This window comes from Magnolia sinica, chromosome 6 (genome assembly GCF_029962835.1).
Source record: "Magnolia sinica isolate HGM2019 chromosome 6, MsV1, whole genome shotgun sequence".
Lineage (NCBI taxonomy): Eukaryota > Viridiplantae > Streptophyta > Magnoliopsida > Magnoliales > Magnoliaceae > Magnolia > Magnolia sinica.
The window spans coordinates 103938734-103951799 of record NC_080578.1 but is presented as its reverse complement, the minus strand read 5'-3'; the positions used below and the strand labels follow the sequence as shown (position 1 = coordinate 103951799).

Genomic DNA, 13066 nt, shown 5'->3' with positions numbered 1-13066 from the left:
CAAATTACTAGCTGGCAGCATTAGCGATGTGCAGTCTTTCGTCTTGACAGTCTGGAGAGCTCTCATCCCTGTAAAGATCGGGGCGGTTGTGGGGAACACGTGTGTAGGAAAAATTCTGATCACCAAAACTTAAAAGTGTCGTGGAATGGCCATTCCAAATCGGTGTTGCATGTGTTGCAACAGTGAAGAATCAGTATATCGTCTCCTGGTTAACTGTGAGGTGGAGTCTAAAATCCAATAAAACTAGATCAGTTCTGGAGGTGGTAGCTGGTTGATCCGCTGCAGCATGAGATCCATGGAGAAATTTTCGTGGGGCATGACTGTCTACGCCATGATATGGTCGATCAGGATTGAAAGGTACAGCCACATTTTTTCCAATAAGCGAACATCAGTTTTTATTGTGGTTAAGAAGATAATGCAGTTAGTAAAGAGCTCAGCTATGGCTAATCCTAGATTTTGTGGTATCCCAGGCTTGACGTTCAAGTCAAATTAGGATGCTGTTTTGATGAGTGTAGGAAGAAAATCAAGCTGTCCCCTCCCGAAAGCCTCCACCTGAAAGTACCTTTAAAATGAATTTTGACGGGTACTTGTTTGTAACAGTGCTGTTTTGGTCGAGTTTTCAGGCTTAGTTGGTGTCCCCAACTCCAGTTTTTGCAGCGGCTGCTGTGCTATTGCAATCTCTCAAGTGCATTTGCTCATTCAACTTAATTCCAGCCATTATAGAAGGCGACTCTTCAAAAGCCATTTCTTGGGCGAGTTAAGGGTTATTTCCTGGGAATTAGCTGCTATTGTGGAGGAAACATTGTTTGGAGTGTCCCTGATATTACCGATAATATCCCCAATATCATCCGTATCTCCAGCTGGGCGATACTGATAACATTAACAATATCAGATATTCTGGGTATCGGCAATATATTGCTAAGTATAGCCAATGTATCGATATTTCCAATGTATTGCCAATATTTCTGACCGTGTAAATTTCAGGTGCCACTTGTATCACCAATATTTTGACTGTAAATTTCAGGTGTCACTTGTATCGCCAATGTATCAGCGATACTTCAATAATACTGCAAATGTATTGATATCGCCAAAAATCTGTTTATTAAAATAAATTTCCATTTCAATTTTTTTTTGGCTGCATGGTTGTATCATGAAATGCATGTTTCCATGTCTATATATGTATGCAAACATAGATGGAATTATGGATCATGAATGGATGTACATATGCATGGATGGATGGATGTGTGTGTGTATGCACTCATGTATGGATGGATGGATCATGCATGGTGTTCGTATGGATGTATGTGCATGTATGGACGGATGGATGGATTCACCATTTTCCCCATGTTTCCCCAATGTTTCCCTAAGTCAGCGATACATGTTTTTAGGCCCCATTAAAGGGAAACTTATTATTTGATTGCTAAATATGAAAATATGTACCTTAGTCGCTATTATTTGGTTCTTAAATATGCAAATATGTGTATTTTAACATCTCCTGAAGTATCGTTGAAAAATTATACCATTTCCACAAGTTTCTCTATTGTTTCCCGAGTCAACATTACATGCTTTTAGACCCCCAAAGATGAACATAAACATCCAGAACCACTCATTCCCATAAGACCTAGGAATGCAACTTTCCGCTGCATTAGTTGCTTCATCTTCTACTTCATCACTTCCTTGTCCATAAGAACATGATGACACCTAAAAGAAATGGCAATGATTTTGTTTAAGCTAACTGGGAGACTATCTTATCTTCAACATTTGAAGCTTTGATTATTGGATCCTCAGATATCCACCTTCCTTTTCTTGAGTAGCCCTTTTACCAAAAACTACAATCTGGGGATTAGAACCCTCATATTCCAGAAAGCATCTCCATTTCCCAAATAACCCCTCCCTTCGCCTTGCCTCATCTTCCCTGCCCTATCTTATTGTCCACCTTGCATCTTTGACTTTTGTATCATCAAAATATCGACCTTCCTCTTGTTGATCAACCCTTTTACCACAAACATTCAATCTGGGGATTGAGATCCCTCGTGCTCTCAAAATTTATCTTCATTTCCTAATGGATTTTAACCCTCTTCCACCACCTACTTTCTTCATCATAATTAATCAACGATAAAAAGACTGTGAATTTCCCTTAAGTGTTGATTTGAGATCCCCACATCTCTTCTCCCATCTGATCTTTCCTAGTGGTCAAACAACTTCCCTAGAAATGAGTTTCTCCTTCATATGACAATCCCAAATCCTGTCATAAAGAGACAAGACCTTTAGGGCCTGTTTGGAGGCACCTGCCAAAGGGCCATCTGTGGCATAAACCCCCCTTTTTTATGTGCATTTGGATGCACTTTGCAAACCCCTGCTTCACCATCCCACTAGACAAAATAGATGCTAGCTACAATGCCGACTCGACGAAAACCAATCGACCAAAAAGCGGGCTTGAAATCCCTTCCGCGGAAACCCCATTTTGCTCAAGTTGGATCCTAACGGGCCCTTGGCCTTTGAGAAACCAGAGGTAGGGGATCTTCAGCTTCGCTTGGGAACAATGAACTACTAACTCTTCCTCTTGTTATACCCAGCCAGACCAAGAATCAACACCATTTCTACCCTAAGGAAGAGAGATCACTTCCAAAGAAGGAACAAATTAAAGTTTCCAGATAAAGGTTCCCTCCCTCATTGTGGTGGGTCGCACGATGACAAGCATTTTTGGTTATCAAATGACTCACCATCCTTTATGTTGGTCTGCCTCTGGAAATTTGTTTCCTCAAAAAGCTGAGACAATCTTCGGCCCGAGAATTAGAATATCAAAACTTGGATCAATGACTTTAAAAAAGCCTTTTTCAAGTAGGGAAACAAATAAAATATATGAAACATATGCATGCATGCACAAACACAACTAGCGACCAAGATTAGAAAAAAAAAAAAATGAAAATTGAATACCTGTGGATAAGATATAATACTCTTGGGTGCCACCAAGCAAGCAGCCCTGGAAAAAGAATCCTCAGCATACTGCCTAAGAAATGAGAAACAGTTGCTGTGTGTGTGGGGTGATTCAAATGCCTGGAACAAGATAAGAGACGATTGTCAGCAGTAGCAGAACAGCTCTCTGACTTCTATCGTTATGGCTGAAAGTAGAACAATGAGGTCTGGCTATAGTGGGATAAAATCTCAACGGATTAAAAGTTTGTCACGCCCCTCCAAAAAGAAATACTACTAAGTTATTCATGTCACCCTTTCTACATTGAATCATTCACCAAATAATCCTGAGGCCCAGTGCAAAAAATAAATAAATAAATAAACAGATTACAGAAATTAGTTATGTTCAAAACAAAGCATAAGATAAGAAAATTGCTGGAGTTTAGGTTTGAATCACTAATGGCTGATGCAATCAAGCCCCCAGTCCACTCGTGTGTGAACATGCAGAAAAGACATCAAAAAATGCACCAGTGTATACCCAAAAAAAAAAAACCCCCCCAGATGCAGTTAACTCAGATGCAAATTCTTTTTTGGTAGTTTGGTAGTAAAATTCTTGAAATAAGTGGTATTTTATTTCCTTTATGAAGTACCATCTTTAGACAATTGTATTTTTGGAGAAGTTTGATTCTGAGATGATTTCTTATGATTGATGCGTCTGTATTTATAGCAGAAAGCTTACCAAATAGCTTCAACAAAAGAACCCCATGAAGAAGAGAAAGTAGATAAAGGGTTGTGAGGAAGCTTCCCAGCGACCTACTAGTCAAAACTAGTATTTATGAACCCGCTTTATGTACTCTTCTAGAATTGAAATTAAATATACAAAGTATCATCCATCAAGCACCCACGAATATAACAACTAAAATATGATTTTGCTATTTTATGTTGGTTTATGATCCATCCAAAGTGGGGCCCACTATTTGGACGGTTTAAATTGAGTTACATATTTCCCATATGTTTGATTTATTATCCATCTAAAGTAGAGTCACCCATGTGGACAGTTTAATTTTTAATTTACATATTTCTCATGTGTGATTGTGGGTAAGAGTGGCAATGGGATGGGCTGCTTGACAAACCCAACTCAACTTTGGACTAGGCTTGCACCTATTAGCTTGGCCTGCTTGCCTAGCTTGGGCCTGACATGCATGGCCTGATCAATTTTTCGAGCTAGGCTTGGGCTCAAGTCATTTTATCCCAACCTGACCTAGCCCAACCCTGCCCCGACTAACCTGACTTCAAAAGCATGTCTTATATCATACAAACGTCATTCTAATTCTGAATTAACCACCCCATGCATCTTGAATGTAGACAATTAATTTTGTTAACTATTTTCTTTTGAACATGTGTAGCCCACTCGATCAATGGATAGATTAGGAACATTCAAGTGAGAAATAGATATTTTATCAATATTCGAGTCAAGCTTGGTTGAGCCTACATCCAACAACTTTTTTCATGGCCTCAGGATCAGCCCTGTTGTGCTAGGTCCATGCCAGGCATGAGCTGAGCTGGAGCATAGGGGCTTACATGTCGAGACAGGCTGCGTCCAGCCCAAACCCAATCCATTCCACCCCTAGTAATGTATTTAGGAGAGAGAGAGAGAGAGAGAGGATAGTTACTCATGACTCAGTGGTAGACCCTATGGGTTTCAACACCGAGGTCATGGGTTCGAGTACCCATGTGGTGTGTGTGGGTGTGAGGGTGTGTGCAAAAAAAAAAAAAAAGAGGAGGTTAAAATGAAAAATTACTATTAGGAGATTAAAAAATAACAAGTTTTTTAGGGTTTTTCGGTTAAAACATTAATCAGGGGCAAAACCTTTTTTCCACTTTTCATTGCTTAAACAAACATGGCTAAAAAAGAGTTAACTGGTTATTTTTTTTTAACTTAAAGCGGTTATTGGTGTATCCAAACTGCCCCTATATGTTTTAGAGATAACATTTATCTCTGGACTCTTGATAATATACAAAGCTTAGAGGCAACACCCATCTTCTAGAGACATAGGGGGGAGAGAGATGTGAAAGTGGTTAAAAGGAAAAATTACTATTAGGAGATTAAAAAATAACAAATTTTTTAGGGTTTTTCAGTTAAAACATTAACCAGGGGCAAAACCTTTTTTCCACTTTTCATTGCTTAAGCAAACATCGCTAAAAAAGAGTTAACTGGTTATTTTTAAAAACTTAAAAGTGGTTATTGGTGTATCCAAACTGCCCCTATATGTTTTAGAGATAACGTTTATCTCTGGACTCTTGATAATATACAAAGCTTAGAGACAACACCCATCTTCTAGAGACATAGGATTAGAAAAAAACAGCCATAAGACCCCAACTAGAAACCCAACTACACCATGCAGCAAACTTTTTTATGCATGGGATTCCCATATGCATTGGTAACATGATCACATGTGTCACATGGGACCTAGTTTGGACCTCCGATTCTACACGTGGGATGGAAGGCTTGGATACATCACAAACCAAGGTTCAACAATGAATCAGATATGAAACAGATGAAGCAAATACGGAGAGGACGTTTAATACCTTATCAATATTAACAATGGGAGCATACTTATCAGTCTGTGTCTTCTGTTTATCGAGGAGGAAATTCACCCTCGCATCCACTTTTGAAGTTTCATGCCATACTTTTATAGCTGCCTCCATGGTCTCAACGACAAAAGAGAAGATATCCGGCCAGCATTCTTCAGTTCCAAATTTCTCAGACTACAAGCACAAGTATCAAGTTAATTTCCTCAACAAATCAACAAAAGTTTCTTTTCACTACATACCGAGTGAATCCTGATAACTGAATCATTCTCCACAAATCATATATATATATATATATATAGAAAACTTCAACAGAGAACTATACCAGCAGCCTAACACAAAAACATGGTTAGGAAACAAAAGCTTAATGAGTATGAGAATCAGTGGTGGATAGAATGGCCAACCCCAGTTAATTGGGGCAAGGTATAGATGATGATAAGTGGCGGATAGAATGTCATTTGAAAAGAGAGAAATTTCCCCTACGATCTGGTTCACACTAAGGCTACTGCGAGCTCACGGCACAACTGTCCAATCGATAGCAAGATGTCCCGTATCAATATCGGTTGGCGTAACGGTGCCCTCCGAAACCAATACGGATACGGGGGCATAACGGCGATACGGGGGCGTAATGGCCCGTAACGGCGCAATTTTTATTTTTTTTTTTGCCAAAAAAATATGAAAAAATATGGATTAAATCCGGAATATTCTAAGCATTCCAAATATGCATTCATTTATAAATTGGAACATGTTTATGGTGGTGTAACGGTCCACTCTTTGGTGAGAAGTTGTATCGGACTGTCTAATGAATTTATGAACCAAATAACCTGAATTTGACTATAAAATTTATATATTTAATTTTCTAAATATCTAATTTATATACTTAACAACTTGATATCATTTCTCCCAATAGTTCTTTAAAAAAATGAAATTAAATTCAGGTAGATAGCGTTGCCAATTTGGGGCTGACTTGGAGGACCAATCTATGCACCAAATCAGCCTCAAATTCATGCAATTTATTGTCATTATCCCACTTATGAATTGGTGGACATTTATTGGATAGTGAATCATGAAAAAAATCAAAAGACCCTATTTTAAAAAATAAAAGTCCACAAATTAACAATTAAAACTATTCAAACAATTTGATTTTGGCATTGTGAGTTAGCAATTGCAGTTCATAATTTAATTGCTAAATTTTAAGTTAATATATGTCTCGTGTACAATTTTTTAAGGCTCGAATTAGGCGAGACTCGGATTGTGAAGTGTAGCACACATGTCAAAGTTTTTTGGGCCCCACCCATGATGAATGTGTTATATCCACACCGTCCATCCATTTTGCCAAATAATTTTAGGGCATGAGCCCAAAAACGAGGCACATCCAAAGCTCAGGTGGACTGCACCATAAGAAACAACACTAATTAAACGTTCACCATTAAAAATTTATTGGGGGCTACAAAAGTTTTAGATCAAGCTGACATGTATGGTTTCTCTTCATCCATGTCAGTGTGACCCAATTAATAGGTTAGATTGAAAATAAACATTACAATGGACCTTAAGATATTTTTAATGGTGAGCATTCTATAACCACTATTTCCTATGGTGTGGTCCACATGAGATTTGGATATTATTAATTTTTTAGATCCAAACATAAAATGACATGGCAAAATGGATGGACGACATGGATAAAATATATACATCATGGTGGGGCCCACTCGGGTCTGATCAAATCAGATTGGATGGAAAATAAACGTTACCGTGGGCCCTACGAATTGTTTAACGGTGAAAAAATTATCTCCGCTGCTATTTTTGGTGCGGTCCAGATGATCTTTGGATATAATTCATTTTTTGGGTAGTGCTCTAAAATGATCTCTGAAAATAGATGAACGGTGTAGATGTAATAAATACATCACTGTGGAGCCCATATAACTTTGATCTCCTTTGAACCATTCGTACAACTCGGAGCTCAAGGAGTGCCAGCGCTCGTCTTAGCGTGACACATACCCCTAGCTGGTGCGCGGTACGCCTGGAAAAAAAAAAAACAGAGAGGGAAACCGAAAAGAAAAGAGGGAAAGAAGAGAGAAGAAAAAAAAGGGAAAGAGGGAAATAAGAGAGAGAGAGAGAGAGAGAGAGAGAGAGAGAAGAAGAAGAAGAAGAAGAAGAAGAAGAGGAGGAAGAAGGCCGCAGCCTCAGTCGGAGCCGGGGCTGCAGCTGCAACCGCAGAAGAAGAAGAAGAAGAAGAGGAAGAGGAAGAAGAAAAAAAAATAAAGGAAAAGAGGTATGTTTTTTTTTTTTTTTTAACAGGCCCGTAACAGCCGTTACGGGTTAGTAACGACCGTTCCACTCATAACGGGCTCATAACGGCCGTTACGTGTACGGAATATGGACTCGGCTGATACGACCCCGAAACGCATAACGGGTACCACCGTTACCATTACGTATCTGCCGTTACGGCCGATACGTAACCGTTTTGGGACACCATGATCGACAGACACACACACGCATGCATGCACCCACACACGCACACACAAGCGCACGCACGAGCACGTGCACATACATACATATATGTTCCTATATACAGATAGGTAAGGGAGCTGAATCTGTTGATGAGTTTGTCAGGGACGATAGCTTATTGTGGATGATCCAGTCGAGTTCCTGTGGTTGGATATTATCTACTGCTTAATCTTCCAGGAGAAAAAAGCAAACAATAGGAATAGTTGCCTCAGTCATCAATTGTCTCGGTCATCAGTTCTAATGAGGCTGTGTGTGTGTGTGTGTGCGCGCGCGCATTCATACATTCATATATGTATAAAGGACCTGAATCTGCCAATGAGTTTGTCAGGATGAGAGACTTATCATGGATGATCTAGTCGAGTTCCCATGGTTGGGTATTATCTACTGCTTAATCCTCCGGGGGAAAAAGCCAGCAATAGGAACAGTTGTCCGAGTCGTCAGTTCTAATGAGAAGAGGTAAACAGAATGAAGTACGTAGAGCATCATAAGTTCCAACCTTACCACAGCTTGTAGATAGAGCCGTGTGGGCCTACCATGATGTGCATGTCAAATCCAGGTCATCCATCATGGACACCTAGTTATTTTACCAAGACTAAAAAAATCAGGCCGATTCATGACTCTGGTGGGCCACACCAACAAGAAACAGTTGGGAGGGGGATGCCCACTGTTGGTTGTGTATGAGCCCCACCACGTTGTGTGTATGAAATCAAATCCATTCATTACCCAAATTTGGCCTGGATGAGTGGACATGCTGGAAGTTAGGCCATTTCACAACTCAGGTGGGCCCCAGTGCAATCAAGGGTAGGCAACCCCTACCCAATTGTTTCCCTAGGTGTGGCATTACAATCAGCACCACACTGGTCAACCCTACCACAAGATATGATAATTTCTCTACGTTATGTATGTGTTTGTGTTTGTGTCTGTAGAGAGAGGGAGAGAATCTTATAGCCATAGTGTTAAGCAAAGTGGGACCCACCGTGATGTATTTCTGAGGCCCACTCCATCCATTGACTCTCTGTGGAGCCCAAAAAACGGGCTGCACGGAAACTCAAGTGGGCCAGACCAAAGGTGACAGCTAGGAGGGGACACCCAACCAATAAAACCCTCCATATTGATTGTGGGGCCTACCATGATGTGCATATGCCATCCGATCCACTCATCGGACGCGCCCCATCAAGATGAAGAGACAGCAAAAATCAGTGCATTCTAAGACTCAGTGGGCCACACCATGTGATTTAAAGGTTTTAGGCATGAATTTACAATGCTCCCTCTATTGTGGCCCACATGAGGTTCGTAGTGGATGTTTGGCACACATCACAGCAGGGCCAAATTTGCTTGCCACTATTGCGTTCCATGCGTGTGTGGATGGTGCATGCATGTGAGTGGATGGATGGGTGTGAGTGAGTGAGTGTGTGTGTGTGTGTGTGTGTGTGTGTGTGTGTGTGTGCATTAACTTATATTATGAAAAATATATAATGTAAAATGAATAGATTGTATCAGTTAACTAAATCTACATTTGTGGAACGTTAGTTATCTAACAATGTTTGTGACTGTATGAATTGACTTTGAGATTCCTAAAGTAAAGGTTACATGAATGACTATCTTTTTTATAGTAATTACAGTGACCCCACTTGATGTAGGAGATAAATAGCAATATACCCATCCAGTAAAGCAAAAAGGAAAGAAGAAAAGGAGCTGGAATGATTCCTACAACAATCCAAATTGAAGCACAAGTCTGCCTTTTAAAGAAGAACTAGTGTCGACCATTCATATTAAAATTCTACTAAATGCCCCAATCATCAGTACAAAAATTAAGTCCCCTACCTAATAATATGTACAGAAAATGTTCGATAAGAAGTTAACGCCATCATGGAAATAAGAATGTACTCTCATTTTCCATGAATTTGGAGCAAACCAATGCTTGAAAATGTAAAAGAAAAGAAATATAATTTGGGTGCTGTGTATCAGATAAAGTACCATGTACTACACTCACTAGTTCCAATTTCAGTGGATCCAAATACTTTCCCATGTCCACGTTGGACCGAATAGTCTCCACTTCTTGAGCACGCTTTCTATCTCTTGCTAATTGTGTGAGCCTCTTTATTTTTTTAGACACCTCTGAACTCTGTGGATTATGCTGCAAAGCTGATTGGAAAGCAGCCACAGCCTACAATTTAATGATTTCAACGATTAGAAACAAAGAAGCAACAGTGTCAAGACTACTGCTAAATAATGAATAACAACTTATTTGGTCCTACATCATCATATCGCTCCATTGCCTCCAACACGCATCCTTTCCTGAAATAGCCCTAGAAATGCATCCAATCAGCCAGCCGTCATTTTTAGCCACCATATTGAAAGTCGGATCCAATTTACATAGTTTTCCATTTATCAGTATCCTGTGGAAGAAAGAGCATGATGGACGGGTGAAATACCTTTTCCCACTGTGGGTTCAATGTAATCGTTGTCTCAGCATCAACAAGTGCTTTATTGAGTTTGACCAAATGCAGAAAAGCTGCAGACCGGTTGCTGTTCAATGATGTCAAAATGGATAGGAGAAGAAATATTAAGAGAAGATATTTAAAAGAAAAACAATGAGACTGAATGCAATGGGAAGCAAATGCACTTTTTTAATATACAATTACAAGAAATATTAATTGGTTAATCTTCACATCAGAATACAAGAAAACAAGATAAAAAGTTTAATGCTTCAACGTATACAACAGTTTCCAATAACTCAATTCAACACTTGTGCTACAAATTTGTACTTGAATAAACATTGTTAATGGAAGTAGACAAAGTTTTCTTTCCAAAACAATTCTCTTTGAGATTTAGGAGGCAAGATTCCCCTCAAAGCGGATCAACCCCAAACATCTTCTTTAATCTTCTGAAAAATTAGTCGAAGAAGAAAAGGTAGACGTAACATGCTGATATCAAAGCTGTCAACCCGGGAAATGGCTGATGGTATGAGAGCAGCAAAAAAGGAGGAAGCGGTGAAGCAGCTTCAAGATAACACCGAGCAGCTTGGGCATTGGCTTGGGGAGATCCTTCAATTGCTCACAGCAATCGATCTCAAATACAACCAAATATTCCAAAACCCGATGCAAGATCAGGTAGAGGCATCAAGTGGACGATCAATTAATCGCCACCCTCAGAGTGAAGTTGGGGTCATCACTGGTGAAGGTAGGGCTATACAGACACGAGTTGTACATCTTGATTTCCACTGTTTCAACGAAACCAACCAATCCAGTTGGGGTATATCGTGTAGAACAATTCTTTGCTTACCATAACATCGCTATGGAACAAAGACTTGCCGTCGCCTCCTTCCACATGGAGGGGGAGGCTCTGCAATGATTCCGCTGGTATGAGAAGTTCCAGCCTCATTTGGTGTGGACGGAGTTTGTCACAATGCTTAACACAAGGTTTGGACATACAGAGTACAACGATTATGTGGATCCCTAGCCAAGTTACATCAAACAACCACAGTCTGAGATTATCAAAATCAATTTGAAAGGCTTGCTAACCTTACAGATGGGCTCAATGAAGCATTTCTAGTGAGTTGTTTCGTCTGTGGATTAAAGGACGAGATACGCCTAGACATTTAGATGTCCCATCCTAAGTCATTTTCTGCTGCCATAGGATTGGCTCAACTCCAGGAGGAGAAGTTGGCGACGTGACACAAGCAAACCCAATTCAAAGCAAGTAAGTCTAGCCCAACTAATCAAGCTTGCGCTTCCAAACCTTTATTGCCTCCCATCAAGCGGTTGTCACCCTCTGAAGCAAAGGAAAGGACAAAGTAGAGAGAAGGGACTCTGCTACAACTGTGACAAAAGGTTCCACCCCAGCCACAAGTGCAAAAATCAAAAGTTTTTTTTTTTATATATAGAAGAGGCATGGCAAGAAGGGGGGGAATCAATGGAGGCTACTGAAGCGATCAAAGATGATCCAACCGAGTCAAAGGAGGCCTCACCAGAGATATCACTTCACACCATCGTTGGTTTGATTGTTCCGCGAACAATGCAGGTTGGAGGACTTCTATGACAGCAACCAATTACGATGTTAATCAACAACGGAAGCATGCACAAGCACAATTTCATTAATCCCAGGGCCGTTCCAAAGGCTCGAGTACCCATTCAAAGTGGCACTCCATTTGAGGTAATGGTAGTAAGCAGAGATCGCCTCGCCAACATGGGGAGGTGTGCCGGTCTAACCATCTAAGTTCAAGATGCTATGATCACAACAAATATCTTCTTGCTCAACCTGGGTGGCTACGATGCAGTTTTGGGGGCTCTATGGTTACGGACTCTTGGACTAGTCGTTTGGGATTTTTCTCAACTTAACATGACTTGCTCGGATGGCAGTCAACCACGTGAGCTTAAGGGATTGCAACCCCCACACATGGAAGCAATCGATCAAGGGACGTTCGAGAAGGATGTTTATAAAGGGGGAAGGGCTATGGAGCTATAGCTATATAGCATCACACCATCCCCATCAACCATAATCGAAGATGAAGCACTGCAAAATTTACTTGCCGAATTCAAGAATGTATTTCGTGAACCATCTGACTTGCCCCAACCGCGATCTCATGATCATTGCATACCCCTCATTTAAGGAAACAAGCCCATGAGAGTCCACCCATAGAGGAACCCATTTTATCAACAACAACAACAACAAAGAGAGAGAGATAGAGAGAGAGAGAGAGAGAGAGAGAGAGAGAGAGAATAGTAAGAGGGCATTTGGATCATAAGTTACTTAAGATATGCTACTTATGCCTCAAGTAGCTTATGTTGTTTTCTACTTGTTAAGCTGAAGTGATTAGGTAACTTTAAGTAAAAAATTATAATTGATCTTAAACCAAACTTATCTCAAATAAGTTACTCATCTACTGTTGTAAGTAGAAAAAGAAACTTATTTGGTCGTATCCAAACAGGCCCTAAAAGACATGATGTCATTATAAGGCCAAGCACGAGTCCGTACTTGTCACTCGTGCTCTTGGTTTGTAAACGGGACAGAAATTGGTGCTTTTGCGTTGACTATCGTTCTCTTAACCAAG

At 40.2% G+C, this 13066-nt stretch overlaps 1 protein-coding gene across 3 annotated transcripts in view; it reads right to left on the bottom strand.

Annotated features, from left to right (window-relative positions):
- The window catches only part of LOC131249376 (uncharacterized), a 56813-nt gene that overhangs the window by 40419 nt on the left and 3328 nt on the right, over positions 1–13066 (bottom strand). For all 3 annotated transcript variants that reach the window (XM_058250123.1, XM_058250121.1, XM_058250122.1), the window contains exons 2-6: positions 10449–10542; positions 10272–10322; positions 10007–10180; positions 5503–5682; positions 2938–3057 (exon numbers count right to left, since the gene is read on the bottom strand). In XM_058250123.1, the coding sequence (XP_058106106.1) occupies positions 2938–3057; positions 5503–5682; positions 10007–10180; positions 10272–10322; positions 10449–10542 (619 nt within the window). The remainder of the gene's footprint in view (positions 1–2937; positions 3058–5502; positions 5683–10006; positions 10181–10271; positions 10323–10448; positions 10543–13066) is intronic.